Here is a 15,538-nt window from a genome sequence, read left to right on the forward strand (position 1 = left end):
GATATGTTTTTATTGGTTGTTGAATAATTTTGGGTACTTTCAATATTGGTATCAATTGATAGAAATATATTAGAATTTTGGCTATTGTAGTTGAAAAAATAGGTTTTAGTGGCGACAGATCCTTGTCACAGAAAGAATTAGAATTTATGGCGATCAAGGTCGCCACTAAATCTCAAGCTATTGGTGGCGACCGGAGTTGCCACAGAAAGTATAAAGGTTTTAGCGGCGACTAAGGCGCCGCTAAATGTGGCCCTTCAGTGGCAACTTATCAAAAATTTATTTTGTGGAACTCTTTTTGTAGCGTTTTTGTTTTCTATTTGTCGCGACTATAGTCGCTACAAATGGCGACCACAAGAAGTCATCCCAAAAAATATTTAGTTATGGTCGTACTTGCAGCAACCCTAAGGTCGCTACTATATGTCTTTAGTGGCGACTTTGTGGTCTTTAGTAGCGACTTTGGTCGCCACTAAAAGTCTGATATCTTGTAGTATACCAGCCCTCAATCAAGCCTACAATATGATAATGCAGGATGAAAGCCAAAGGATTCAATCCAACATGATATCACAACTTACACCAACACTACAACAGATAAACTTGAATGATCCCATAACTCTAGCTGTCACACAAAACAACAAGTTCAAAAGAAATAATGGACAATACTGTGATTACTATAATATGAAAGGACACAGGAGAGAAAACTGCTACAAGTTGGTGAGATATCCACCCAATCACAAATTCAACAAAAGGAGAACCTATGATAAACCACAAAGTTCAGGAGGTAACAAAGGACATTCAGCTTACAATGTCAGTCATGTTGAAGAACCAGAAGCAAGTGGATCATCAGGGATTAGCAGCATGCCAATGTTCACCTCAGACAATATAATCAGCTTTTGAAGTTGATCAGCCATGAACCAGCAGTTGCAGAAGCCAAGGTTAACATGGCAGGTATAAAAGAATTCCTTGATACTTATTTGCTTGCAGGTTCTGAACGTAATTCCTGGATAATTGACATTGGGGCCTCGAACCATATGGTTTGTAGCCTGGACATTTTAAATCAATCTGCTTTTGTGTTTCCCAATACTAGCAAAGTTTATCTACCAAATGGAAATATTACATCTGTAACACATATATGGTCACTAACTCTTTCTGATGATCTTGAATTGTGTAATGTGCTTTATGTTCCAAATTTAAAATACAACCTGTTATCAGTATCCAAACTTACTAAAGAGCTGAAATGTTGTGCATTATTCTTCCGTGAATTTTGCATTTTTCAGGATCTTTGCACTGACAAGGTGAGGGGTATTGGTAAGGAGAAGGATGTCCTCTACATACTTCAACCTCCCAAGAAGCCATCACCTGTCAAAGCACCTGAACAGTCATCAGCCATAGCATTCAATACAATAATACCTACTACAAATTCCTGTACTGCTTCTTCTTCTATTACAGTTCCAGCCTCTACTCCAACCTTTGCTAGCCCTCCATCAAAATATTCAGATCACTGCTCTATATGACACCAAAGACTTGGCCATGCTACAGTAGCAGTTCTACAGAAAATTCACTTTCCAAAACACCATGAGTTGAATAATGAACAGTTGTCTTGCAATATCTGTCCTTTAGCAAGGCAAACTAGGCTCCCCCTTTCCTACTAGTCATAATAAAACTGTAACCCCTTGTGAACTTGTACATATGGATGTGTGGGGTCCATATAGATAATGTACTTATAATGGATATAGATACTTTCTTACCATTGTAGATGATTACTCTAGGATGACTTGGATCTACTTGATGAGAATGAAAAGTAATGTGTTCTTGTTAATCAAGTCTTTTATTGCACTTGTTAAGAATTAATTTTCTGCTTCTATCAAGATCATTATATCTGATAATGGTCTTGAATTTTTCAATGCTTAATGTGCAACTCTTTTCACTTCTCTTGGAATTGTACATCAAAGTTCTTGGGGGCACACTCCACAACAAAATGGAGTGGCTGAACGAAAGCATAAGCATCTACTTGAATGGCTAGAGCCCTTAGGTTTCAAGCCCATGCCCCTTTGAAATTCTGGGGAGAATGTGTTCTTACAGTTGCCTTCGTCATTAATAGATTACCTTCTATAGTTCTTTCAGGGAAATCTCCTTATGAGTTGTTTCATGGTCTACCACCTTCCCTTACTCACATTAAGGTATTTGGTTGTTTGTGTTATGCAACCACACTATGCTTCACAAACAAGTTCTCTTCTAAAGCCATTCCTGCAATCTTCATGGGTTATTCAGAGACTCAAAAAGGGTATAAACTATACAATATTTCATCAGGAACCTTTTTTGTCAGCAGAGATGTCTCTTTTAGAGAAACCATATTTCCTTTTAGACATCCCAAGTCCACATTTCTACCGTCACATTTCCCTAACTCAACTCTTACATTTCCTAGTCCAGCTTCTATTCCTTCTTATGATGATACATTTCCTACCAGGGATGATGTACCTCCCAGTTTACCTCCAACTTCTGTTCTAACTCCAGAATCCCTCATAGCACAACCAGAACCCTCTAGTTCACAATCACCTCCATCTCATGTTATGCAACCTAACCTTACTCCCTCACCTCCTTCACCACCTTCTCCCATCGAGCAACAGACCACTCACATTTCATATGTCATTCTGAGGAAGTCTGCCAGGACATCTAATCCTCCCTTGTGGCTAACTGATTATGTACATCAGGTCAAACTCACTTCCACTCCTTATTCCATTTCTTCCTCCCCCAGTTACTCTTCTTTATCACTTTCTTATCAAGCCTGTCTAACTTCTTATTCTTCCATTATTGAACCTATAACTTTTGAACAAGTTGTTAAAGACAGCAATTGGGTACAGGCTATAGAACTTGAGGTTCAGGCCCTCACTGATAATAACACCTGGGAGTTGGTAGATTTACCTGCAGGCAAGACTCCAATTGGCTGCAAATGGGTTTATAAGGTGAAGTACAAGGCTGATGGGACTGTGAAAAGATACAAAGCTAGATTAGTTGCCAAGGGGTTCACACAACAAAAGAGTTTGGATTACCATGAGACCTTCTCACATGTGGTGAAGATGGTCACAGTCAGGAGTGTTGTTGCTCTAGCTGCTCAGTATGATTGGCCTTTGCTTAAGATGGATATGTATAATGCTTTCCTCCAGGGTGACCTTTCAGAAAAAGTTTACATGTCATTGCCTCAAGGGTTTGGTATTCAGGGGGAGACTAGAGTGTGTAGACTACTCAAATCCCTCTATGGCTTAAAAAAGGCTAGCAGACAATGGAATTCAAAGCTCACCTCAGCTCTCATAGAGTCTGGTTTCAACCAAAGCAAACTAGATCATTCACTATTCACTAAGAGAACTGGGAGTGCGATAGTGATTATATTGGTTTATGTTGATGACCTTTTGATCACAGGAAATGATAAGGTTCTGATTCAAGAAGCCAAAGATATATTGAATCACAATTTCAAGATGAAAGATTTGGGAGAACTAAAGTTTTTCCTTGGTATTGAGTTTGCAAGGTAACACAGGGGAATCTTCATGAACCAAAGGAAGTATGCCTTAGAGCTTGTGTTAGAATGTGGCCTAGGAGGAGCTAAATCAAGCACTTCCCCTTTGGATCAGAACATGAAACTTACTAGTGTGGAATATGATAAACTTTTTAGTATACAAGAACATGACACAGAACTTGAAGACATCATAGTATATCAGAGACTTATTGGGAGACTCTTGTATTTGGCAATCACAAGGCCAGACATTTCATATGCAGTCCAAGTTCTCAGTCAGTTTATGAATGCACCAAAACAGTCCCATTATGATACAGATTTGAGGGTAGTGAGATATATCAATAATTATCCAAGATAAGGTTTGTTGATGAGTAGCAAACATAGTAGGAAGGTAACTGCATTCTGTGATGCAGACTGGGCATCCTGCTCAGTGACTAGGAAGTCTGTTACAGGCTTTTGCATAAAACTTGGAGACTCCGTGATCTCTTGGAAATCCAAGAAACAGAGCATAGTTTCAAGAAGCTCAGCAGAAGCTTAGTACAGAAGCATGGCCAATATTGTGGCTGAGCTAACTTGGATACATGGGTTGCTGGAGGAGTTAGGAATGCAAGTTGATTTACCTATGGAGATGTATTGTGACAACAAGGCAGCCATACAGATTGCTTCAAATCCAATGTATCACGAGCGCACAAAGCACATAGAGATTGATTGCCACTTTATCCAAAAGAAGCTATAACAGGGCATGATTAAAACAACTTATGTTCCCAGCAAGGATCAAATTACAGATATACTAACCAAGGCACTTGGAAAACAGCTACATAGTGAGATGGTTTGCAAGTTGGGGATGATTAGCATTTTTCATCACCCAACTTGAGGGGGAGTGTTGAAAGAAGTAGTAGTAGCAATACTTGTACATAGGTTGTGGGAGTTGTACATGTTCGTTAGAGTTAGGTAGACTTAGTTTTATGGTTAGTTGAGTAGTTAAGCTAATTAATTGTATTAAGTGAGTAGGTAGTATAAATAAGAATGGATATACATGTGTATAGAGAGTGGCTTATATTTTTTGAATAACACAACAGAGAATTCTCTCTTTCTTCTCTCTCTTCATCTATGTCTTTCCTCTTCGATCAATTCAGCCCAAATGCTCTCTTTCAATACAACCCATACTATTATTCTTCTTCCTCGAACACAATTCACAATTAAGTTTCAAATATGCTCATAGTTCTTGCGGGTACAACTTGATTATTTTATCTCGCGGTATTTTAACGTCCAATGCCACACGACAACATGAAACATGTCATGAGTTATTCAAAGTGTGGATCTACCTTTGCCCAAGCAGTGTCACGTGACACCGCTTCATCGAAAATATTTACTAATTATTCGTATATAATTCAAATGAAAAAACAAGAAAACGGTAAAATGAAATAAGTGACGCCACTTGTCACACAAAGGCGTCTAGCTTATCTGGTCAAAGTCTGAAGATATCTATGCAGGGCCGTGAGTTCGAACCTGCGTAGCTTCTTTCTATGTTTTAATACTTTTGTATTACTTGACTACCACAACATATTTTTTAAATTGGAGGGATACTTTTGTACTACTTGACTAGCACAATACATTTTTAAAATTGGAGGGATGTTGCATTGTAAGTTTTGTTATTTCTTTTTTTCTGATTGTTTTTTTAAATATTACAGTAATTTTTTTATTTATTCACGTCTAAAATGGTGACACCGCTTACAAAAACTCATGCGTACGCCACTAAAAGTACATGATGTAACTTGAAAGAAATACACATTGTACCTACAGGTCGTACGAAAAAAATGGGCGTGAAGAGCTTGTGAACCAGTTACAATGAGCATGAAAAGAGTTAGCAGCTCTCTTTATTACATATTATTCCTCTTCAGCATCTTCCTCTGCAAAACTTAGAACTTGACAGATAGATGGCTCCTTATCTTCATCACTACTGAAAAATGATTTATTTCCTATCAACTCTATCATTCTTTTAGCAGGTCCAGAATCCCTAGGAGTCTCATTCATACACCGAGCAATCCTAATTCGCAGAAGCAAATCTGGCTTCACAATAATTCTTAGTGGAGATTTCTCACTCTCTGTGCTTCCATGAACTACAATCTCACTTGGAATTTCCCAACTCTTTTTCACCCTACTTTCAGTACCCAAATTCTTGCTCAGTTTGAGACACACGCGTGATGGAAACTTAAAGTTCTTTTCTTGGATTGTGTCGTTGGAGCTATTTTCTATCCACATTAGACTGCGTGCTTTTGTTTCAAATACTATGTTGCAACACTTTCTGTAGAAAAATAGTAATATATGTTGTTGTCTAATGATGTTATGCTTTTGATATAAATGTTGGGAGTCAACTTGCTTTATGGTTTTGGTAGTTGCTCCTCCATGACTAGTTTGTAACACCAAGCAGAGCTAGAATTTAAAATTTATGGATTCGACTTACCACCGAATCCATAGCCTGTCTTAGTCATTGGATTCATAATTAAATATTTATACATATTAATAGATTTCTTAACAAAAATATAGGGTCTAAGCAAAACTACAGGGTTCATCTGAATACGTACCTGATACTCTAGCTCCACCCTTGTCAATATATAATGTATGATCTTGTCCTCGTGTTTCTTGTTATTACTGTTTTGCTTCCTTTCATAGATAAATAAGTGCTAAATCAGATTCCATTTTTCAGAGTGAGTTTCTATGTTTGTACTCGGACCTTCTTGGAGTGGAGAGGAGGTACTGAAAAATTCTGATCTTCCCTGCTCAATTTATGTTCCTTTTTGTCTGTCTGTTTGAGAGTTTGAGAAGTGTTCATTTGATGCTCAATCACATTATAGGTTTCCTTTTGGTGAGATTAAAAGAGCTACGACACCAGATAATGAACCCAAGGATTCAAGTGAAACTGAGGATGATGATGATGAAGACGAAGATGATGAGAACACTGATGATGATGACGATGATGATGAGTATTCTGATGAAGGAAGTGATGATCAGGGGCGGAGCTAGCCCTTCGGATACGGGTTCGGTTGAACCCAATAACTTTTGTCCAAACTCTGTATTTGTCTTAAAAAATTATTGAATTATGTATAAATTATTGATTAAGAACCCAATAACTTAAAAGAATTAGAATACCAAACCCACAAGTTTCAAATTCTGGCTTGGCCTATGGTGATGATGATGAAGAGGCTTCAAATGGAGATGATGTTGGGGCAAATGGGAATGGAGGGCATGATGATGATTCAGATGACCAAGATGATGAAATCGACGATGAGTACGATGAAGAGGATGATGATGAGGATGACGAGGAAGACGAGAATCAACCACCATATAAGAAGAAAAAGTGAGATCATACTACATTTAATATGATTCCGAGATTAATTTGGTAGGGCAAAATATTCTAGTGAAATATTTACCATGAAGTCAATGTCGATAAGAAGGCGACTAGTGCAATCAGACTGCACTTGTCCGGTGAAGTACTCAATAATGTCGGGGATGAAAATAGTGCATGTGGTATTTGGAAAAGACTAGAAAGTCTATATATGTCCAAATCCTTAAAACAAGTTATTTTTGAGAAAGCAACTTTATGCCATCCATATGAGTATAGGTACAAATTTCTTATCCCATTTAAATCTGTTCAATTGATTAATCACGCAACTAAAAATCCTGGAGAAACAATCACTGAAGTAGATAAGGCTATCAAGCTTCTAAACTTATTGCCATCTTCCTATGATAATTTGAAAACAACCATCCTGCATGGTAGAGATACCATCGATTTAAAGGAGGTCACATCAGCCATCCTACTCAATGATAAGATGAGGAAGAAGTCCGAAAATTAGGGGCATTCTCTTATCATGGAAAACAGAGGAAGAAGTTTTTATAGAGCATCGAGTAGCCGTGATAAATCCAAAGCTCGTGGAAAGTCCAAAAACCGGTCAAAGGGTAGAAATTGTTACAGTTGCGATCAACCTGGTCACTTCAAAAGAGATTGTCCAAAGAAAGGTTGAGGCGAGAGCAGTGGCCAGAAGAATGATGACTGATGGTAGGCTATAATCCCATATTTTAGTTGCTTATTGCATTCTAATTCACTGCACTTTACTTATGTTGAGCATTAATTAGGCGTGTTTTGCACTTATTGTGTGTTTTATACCTTGTAGGAGTGATTTCGATCATGTTACGGCATGAATTCATGCTATTTTAGAACTTTGAAGTCTGAGTAAAAGCCCAAGGATTAAGTCGGGATCGAGTTCGAGGATCAACGGATGATAGTGGAACGAAATAAAGAATCGAGCAGGCATATTACGCAGTGTCCAGTAAAATATACATAACTTTTTGCTCGGAACTCTCTTTGGGCTCCACAATATATCGTTGGAAAGCTATCTAAAAGGGCTACAATTTCATGTTTTATACTATCTCAAATTCCTAACTTATACAACCCAGGTGCGTGACCAAGTGCATGGTCGCGCACTAGGCGCGCACTAGGCGCGCACTTGGGGCAGAATGGTATGCAAAGTGCGCGACCAGGTGCACGGTCACGCATGTCCTATCTGGGAAAAGCCCTATTTCACTAAGAAAGGGTAGTTTTATCCGGAATTTGCTTTGGGGGCGGATTAAATACCCCCAAACACCATTTTTGACACACTTTTGACATACCTTAGACCTAGGGAAGCTTTGGAGAAGAATGAGAAGCAACAGCACAAGGATTTCATCTTTCCTTCCTCACTCAAATCCGAGTTTGGATTGTATTTATGTTTTTCTCTACTTTTATTTTATTTTTGAAGAACTTTTCCATGTCTATGGAGTAGAACCTTTTGGGTTTTGATGGATTTGGTGTATTGATGGTTGTTTGTGGATTTTAACTCTATTTTTATGTATTTGAATTATTTTTGGAAGATTTAATTGTTGTATCTATATTCACTTGTTCTTGTAATCGAAAGAGGCATAACTTGTGATATATTTGCACTATATTGTTTGTTGAGTTCATAGATTCTTTTAAGTAATCGAAAGAGGCTAGTTGAATCCTTGATTAAACCTAGTTAGGAGGATAATCGAAATAGGTTCTCCTAAAGACCAATCCACTATGAATTCTTGCATATATTCACCGAGCTTAAATTGGTTCATATTGTGAGGTTGAGACTTAATCGAGAGAGGAGTTTATACTAAACATTTGTACTAATAATTAAGTGAATTCGAGAGACTCACTTGAACATTAGAAATGAATTATCTAGAGTTAGATCCCGAATAAGTATCTTGCACCTATCCTATCAACCGATATTTTCTCCCATTGATAACTTCCTTGCTTACCTTTGTTGCGATTGTCATTAGTCAATAACTTTAGATTGTCAAGAGGGTAGGTATTCTTCTTATGGTTCATCTTTTGAACATTCTTACTTTCTCTCTAGTCTGTACATGTATGAGGAATCATTTGGGTACAATTCTGACTCTAGTTGGGATGAAAACCCTTATTATAACTGGAATGCAAATGAAGTGAGACACCCACCTCAAGAGGAGAATGTTAGTTTAGAAGAGCTTATGTATAAGTTTATTAATAAGGTGGATGAGAGGTTGAAGGAAGAGAGGTTCACACATGATGTTGAAGCCTCTAACAACCTGAAAATGCAAGTGGATCAATTAATAAGTACGCTTTCAAAAAGGTCATTACATTGTGATGGTGAATACATGGAGGAGATACCCTGTGAGAATGAGCCTACCCGAAATGATGAACATCTACAGAGAGAGTTTTTCATTCTGCAAGAGGACTCTGTCTCAACTGAGATGATTGAAGATGAGGCTTTGGTTGATTGTGCATCAATAAAAGAATAGTTCAAATCCCCTTCCTCCAATCCACATTTACAATTTTTAATAGAAGAGAATGAGGAACAAATGGTCTTAGACATACCAGAAGAATACCCATATGACCTTTCTTCTTCATTTTATTATTCTAACCTTGATCATTTGGATTTTATTTTTGGGGATTTACAGGAATATGCACGAATTAATCTTGTGAATGAATGCAGAAACAAGTTGAAGATAATCATACCAGAACAATTCACCGCTCAAAATGAGGCCAAGAAAGAAAGAAAAGAGCGGGTCTTTCAAATATCCCTAAAGGACATTGGCCTGATGAGCTCCATAAAGAATCCCAAGGAGCGAAATCGAAAAATGCATTCAGAATTAGGGGTGGAGTTCACAAGTTCTCGGAAACGAAAAAAGTCCAGGGAAGTTTTCTTTACCTCTTGTTTTTTATTTGTGTGTCATGGGGACATGCCACAATTTAAAGTGTGGGGTGGGATGTAAATGTGTAAATAATTTTTTTTTTTTGTGTTTTCATTGCTTTTGATTGAAATATATATATATATATATATATATATATATATATATATATATATATATATATATATATATATATATTTTCTTTAGGTTGTATAATAAATTTCCCTTGGTTTTTCTTTGTGCCACGGTTCTTTTTCAAGGGTTTTGTTCGAACCGGATATAGTTAGTTTTTTTAGGAGTAGAAAACCTTGTGCTGTGATTTTAAATGAAAGCAATATCTCTTGACTTCATTATGCCTTGAGAATAATAAGTGCTTTAGTTTTGACGCTTAGACTCAGTTTTTGACTCTTGTATAAGCACCTTAATTGTACGATCTTAACTTTGCTTAACTACTTTGATTAGAGTGTCTTGATGAGTCCGATTCTGAGTGAGTTATGTGCCATGTGTGTGTGAGGTTTCGTGTATTCTGTGCATTGCATTTGATGTCTAGAACTTGCCCCGTGTGTTTGCAAAGTGAAATAGTAGTTTTATTCAGTCTTAAAAGTGATATAGACGTTTCTTTGTTGAGCCAGATATATGTGTTTACCCACCAAATTGTTATGTATCTTAGTTAACCCTCTTTGAGCCTATAATCTTATTTCTTTGGCAACCACATTACAATCCTTACCCATTTATTTGAATTGACCATCTATTGGAACCATTTACCTCTCGTGAGCACTTGAAATTATATGAACTTTGTAAAAGTTAAAGTGTGGGGTGGTTGGTTTGGCTTTTGAGTGGAACTATTGAACTAAGTAGAAAGGTGCACTGTTTTGAAAAAGAAGATCCACTTGAATTAAAAAAGAAAAAAAAAATAAGTGTATGATTGTGAAAAATATTCCTTGATAGTGGTTACTTGATGTAATTGTGCTTAAAGAAGTAGAGAGTTAATGTATATTGATGTGAAGGTGGAGTTATGGTTTGACATAAGTGTGGGATTTTTGAATAGTCAATTGTATGTATTAAAGTGCTTAGGGATGTGTAGTCAATATATCCAAATGTATCCTACCCATCTGCAGCCTACATTACAACCAATTAAAGTCCTACTTTATTCTTGACTAAATAAGCTCCATTAGTAGAGTAGTACACTACGGGCAAGCTTATGGTACATCTTTTGTTGCACATGAATGTTGTTCTAAGAGTGAGCGAATTCTTCCTATCTTGAGTTCCTAATTGTTCTTAAACTTTATTGTTTGTGGAACTACTCTCTATTCTTGTGTGAGGGCACTTGATTCATGAAGGAATGGTAATGTCATTGACCTCTGTGTTAGAGTAAGTGAGCAGGTTGTGAAAACTGCGTGGTGTTGTTGAGTCAACTCTTGAGGCAAGGATGTTACGGTCTTGTGCTTAATCTGTTCTAATATTCTTGGTGTGATGAGTTAGTAGAGTTGCTTAAAAGGGTCATGTCTATGTGAAATGTAGTTTGATTGCTCGAAGACGAGCAATGGTTTAAGTGTGGGATATTGATGGTAGGCTATAATCTCGTGTTTTAGTCGTTTATTGCACTCTAATTCACTGCATTTTACTTATGTTGAGCTTTAATTAGGCGTGTTTTGCACTTATTGTGTGTTTTATGCCTTGTAGAAGTGATTCCGATCTATGTAGATGTTATGGCATGAATTCATGCTATTTTGTAGCTTTGAAATCTGAGTAAAAGCCCAAGAATTAAGTCGGAATCGAGTTCGGGGATTAACGGATGATAGTGGAACGAAAAGAAGAATCGAGCAGGCATACTGCGGAGTGTCTAGTAAAATGCACATAACATTTCGCTCGAAACTCCCTTTGAGCTCAACAATATATCATTGGAAAGATATTTAAAAGGGCTACAACTTTCATGTTTTATACTTTCCCAAATTCCCAACCTATATGACCCAGTTGCGCAGTCGCGCACTAGGCGCACACTTGGGACAGAATGGTGTGCAAAGTGCGCGACCAGGTACACGGTCACGCATGTCCTGTCCGGGAAGAGCCCTATTTCGCTAAGAAAGGGTAGTTTTATCCGGGATTTGCTTTGGGGGAGGATTAAATACCCCAAAACACCATTTTGACACACTTTTGACATACCTTAGACCTAGGGAAGCTTTGGAGAAGAAGGAGAAGCAACAGCACAAGGATTTCATCCTTCCTTCCTCACTCAAATCCGGGTTTGGATAGTATTTATATTTTTCTCTACTTTTATTTCATTTGTGAAGAACTTCTCCATGTCTATGGAGTAGAACCTTTTAGGTTTTGATGGATTTGGTGTATTGATGGTTGTTTGTGGATTTTAACTCTATTTTTATGTATTTGAATCGTTTTTGGAAGATTTAATTATTGTATCTATATTCACTTGTTATTGTAATCGAAAGAGGCATAACTTGTGATATATTTTTACTATATTGTTGGTTGAGTTCATAGATTATTCTAAGTAATCGAAAGAGGCTAGTTGAATCCTTGATTAAACCTAGTTAGAAGGATAATCGGAAGAGGTTCTCCTAAAGACCATTCCATTACGAATTCTTGCATATCTTCACCGAGCTTAAATTGGTTCATATTGTGAGGTTGAGATTTAATCGAGAGAGGAGTTTATACAAATATTTGTACTGATAATTAAGTGAATTCAAGAGATTCACTTGAACATTAGAAGTGAATTATCTAGAGTTAGATCCCGAATAAGTATCTTGCACCTATCCTATCAACCCATATTTTCTTCCATTGATAAATTCATTGCTTACCTTTGTTGCGATTGTCATTAGTCAATAGTTTTAGATTCTTAGTTATTTGTAGTTAGAATTTATATATATCTCAACTGTTAATCCTCCTGGATAGCAATCTAGCTACAAACTATGATAATACTGTTTAAATCCAATCCCCGTGGATATGATAATTATACTATACTATCTTTGACTAGCGAGCACAATTTAAGTGTGTGTTTTGCGCTTGTCAATGACAACACAACTGTTGCAGTGCACAACGATGATTCGGTGGTTCTCTACGTTCACGAGGAGGAGGAATGCATGCACTTAGCAAGCCAAGAGTCAGAATGGGTGGTTGACACAACAACTTCCTACCATGCCACACCGGTAAGAGAATTCTTCTGTAGGTACAAAGCAGGAGACTTTGGAATAGTTAAGATAAGAAATACCAGTCACTCAAAGATTATGGGGATTGGCGACATTTGTATTAAGACAAATGTCGGATGCACATTAGTTTTAAAAGATGTGCGGCACGTATCAGATCTGCGAATGAATTTGATTTTAGGGATCGCTCTAGATCGAGACGGGTACGAGAATCACTTTGCCAATAGGAAATAGAGACTCACAAAGGGATCATTGGTGATTGCTAAAGGAGTTGCTCCCTACACATTGTACAAGACAACCGCTGAGATATGTGAAGATGGATTATATGCGGATGTAGATGATATGCCTGCAGATTTATGGCACCGGAGATTGGGCCATATGAGTGAGAAGGAACTGCAGATCCTATCCAAAAAGTCACTCATCTCATTTGCAAAAGGTACAACTGTGAATTCTTTTGATTATTGTTTATTTGGAAAACAACACAGGGTATCGTTTCAAGTAACTCATGGAAGAAAATCGAATATACTTTATTTAGTATATTCAGATGTTTGTGGTCCAATGGATGTAAAATCAATGGCAGGTAACAAATATTTTCTCACATTTATTGATGATGCTTTACGAAAATTGTGGGTTTATTTCTTGAGAACCAAAGACCAGGTATTTCAAGTATTTTAGAAATTTCATGCTTTGGTGGAAAGGGAGACATGTCAAAAATTAAAGCGTCTCACAACAGACAATGGAGGAAAGTATACTTCAAAGGAGTTTGAAGACTACTGCTCAAGCCATGGAATCAAACATGAGAAGACAGTTCCTGGAACCCCATAACACAATGGTGTAGCTGAAAAGATGAATCGCACCATTGTCGAAAAAGTGAGAAGTATGCTCAAAATGGAAAAACTACCTAAGTCATTTTGGGGTGAAGCAGCTCGCACAACATGTTACTTGATTAACAGAAGTCCATCAGTTCCATTGGAGTTTGACATTCCAGAAAAAGTCTAGACCAACAAAGAGGTGTCCTACTCCCATCTTAAAGTATTTGGATGTAAAGCTTTTGCACATGTGTCAAAGGAGCAGAGAACGAAGCTGGATGACAAAGCTATTCCGTGCATCTTCATCGGTCATGGAGATGAAGAGTTTGGCTACAGATTGTGAGACCCAGAAAGGAAAAAGATCATCAAAAGCAGAGATGTGATCTTCAGGGAAGATGTGGTCGGGATTGATAGTGATCAATCAACAAAGACCAAAAATGATAATGGTACAGTTACTAACTTTGTTACTACTCCTACTGTACATATACGTAATCCTTCCACATGTGAAGAATGGCACACGAAAGGCGTAGATGAAAAGGTTACTAAGCAAAGGGAGAACCCTAGTCCACAAGAGGAAGAAGGAGAGCAACAACAAAAAGAAGAAGGACAACAACCTTTGAGAAGATCTGAAAGAGAGAAGTAGAGTCCACAAGGTATCATTCTTCGGAGTATATCCTCGTCATTGATGAGGGGGAGCCAGAGAATTTCAAGGAGGTGCTATCTCATCCGGAATAAATCCAGTGGATGGAAGCCATGCAAGAAAAGATGAATTTTTTATACAAGAATGATACGTACGAACTGGTTGAACTTCTAAAAGGCAAAAGACCGCTCAAGTGTAAGTGGGTCTTTAAGCTCAAAAAAGATGGAAATGGCAAACTGGTCAGACACAAAGCTCGATTGGTGGTAAAAGGTTTCGAACAGAAGAAAGGTATTTATTTTGATGAAATTTTCTCACTTGTTGTCAAAATGACTTCTATTCGAACAATCTTGAGCTTGGCAGCTAGCCTAGATCTTGAAGTGGAACAGTTGGACGTGAAAACTGCGTTTTTGTATGGAGATTTGGAAGAAGAGATCTATATGGAGCAGCCAGAAGGTTTTGAAGTAAAGGAAAAGAAACACATGGTGTGCAAGTTGGAAAAGAGTCTTTATGGGCTGAAACAAGCACCTAGGCAGTGGTATAAGAAGTTTGACTCATTCATGAGAAGTCAAACGTACACAAAGACTTTTTCAGATCCATGTGTATACTATAAGAAATTCTCTAACAATAATTTTATGATCTTGTTGTTATATGTGGATGACATGCGGATTGTAGGACAAGACAAGAAGTTGATTGCCAAGTTGAAGGAAGATTTTTCCAAGTCATTTGACATGAAAGACTTGGGTCCAGCACGACAAATTCTATGAATGGAGATTGTCTGAGATAGGACAAATAGTAAGTTGTTGCTGTCACAACATAAGTATATTGAATGTATACTTAAACGCTTCAACATGATGAGCGCTAAACTAGTTAGCACGCCTCTTGCTGGTCATATAAAGTTGAGCAAGACAATGTATCCTACAAAAAAGGAAGATAAAGAAAGTATGGCTAAAGTTCCATATTCCTCTGCCGCCATGAGCCTATGCAATGGTATGTACCAGACCTGATATTGCTCATGTTGTCGGTACTGTTAGCAAGTTTCTTGATAATCCTGGAAAAGAACATTGGGAAGTTGTGAAGTGGATACTTAGGTATCTAAAAGGAACCTTAGATGAATGCTTGTGTTTTGGGAGATCAGATCCAGTCTTGAAGGGCTACACGGATGCTGATATGGTAGGTGATCTTGATAATCGTAAATCTA

General features: G+C 37.5%; 1 protein-coding gene across 1 annotated transcript; it reads left to right on the forward strand.

The window, feature by feature from the left end:
* Positions 1-5,866: 5,866 nt before the first annotated feature.
* LOC117275260 (uncharacterized) lies at positions 5,867-9,343 on the forward strand. Its single transcript, XM_070193869.1, has 4 exons — positions 5,867-5,922; positions 6,361-6,489; positions 6,645-6,863; positions 8,923-9,343. The coding sequence occupies exons 1-4, from the start codon at positions 5,867-5,869 to the stop codon at positions 9,341-9,343; spliced, it is 825 nt and encodes a 274-aa protein (XP_070049970.1).
* The last annotated feature ends 6,195 nt before the right edge of the window (positions 9,344-15,538 follow it).

The sequence above is a fragment of the Nicotiana tomentosiformis genome, chromosome 2 (assembly GCF_000390325.3).
Source record: "Nicotiana tomentosiformis chromosome 2, ASM39032v3, whole genome shotgun sequence".
In the NCBI taxonomy this organism is placed as follows: Eukaryota; Viridiplantae; Streptophyta; class Magnoliopsida; order Solanales; family Solanaceae; genus Nicotiana; species Nicotiana tomentosiformis.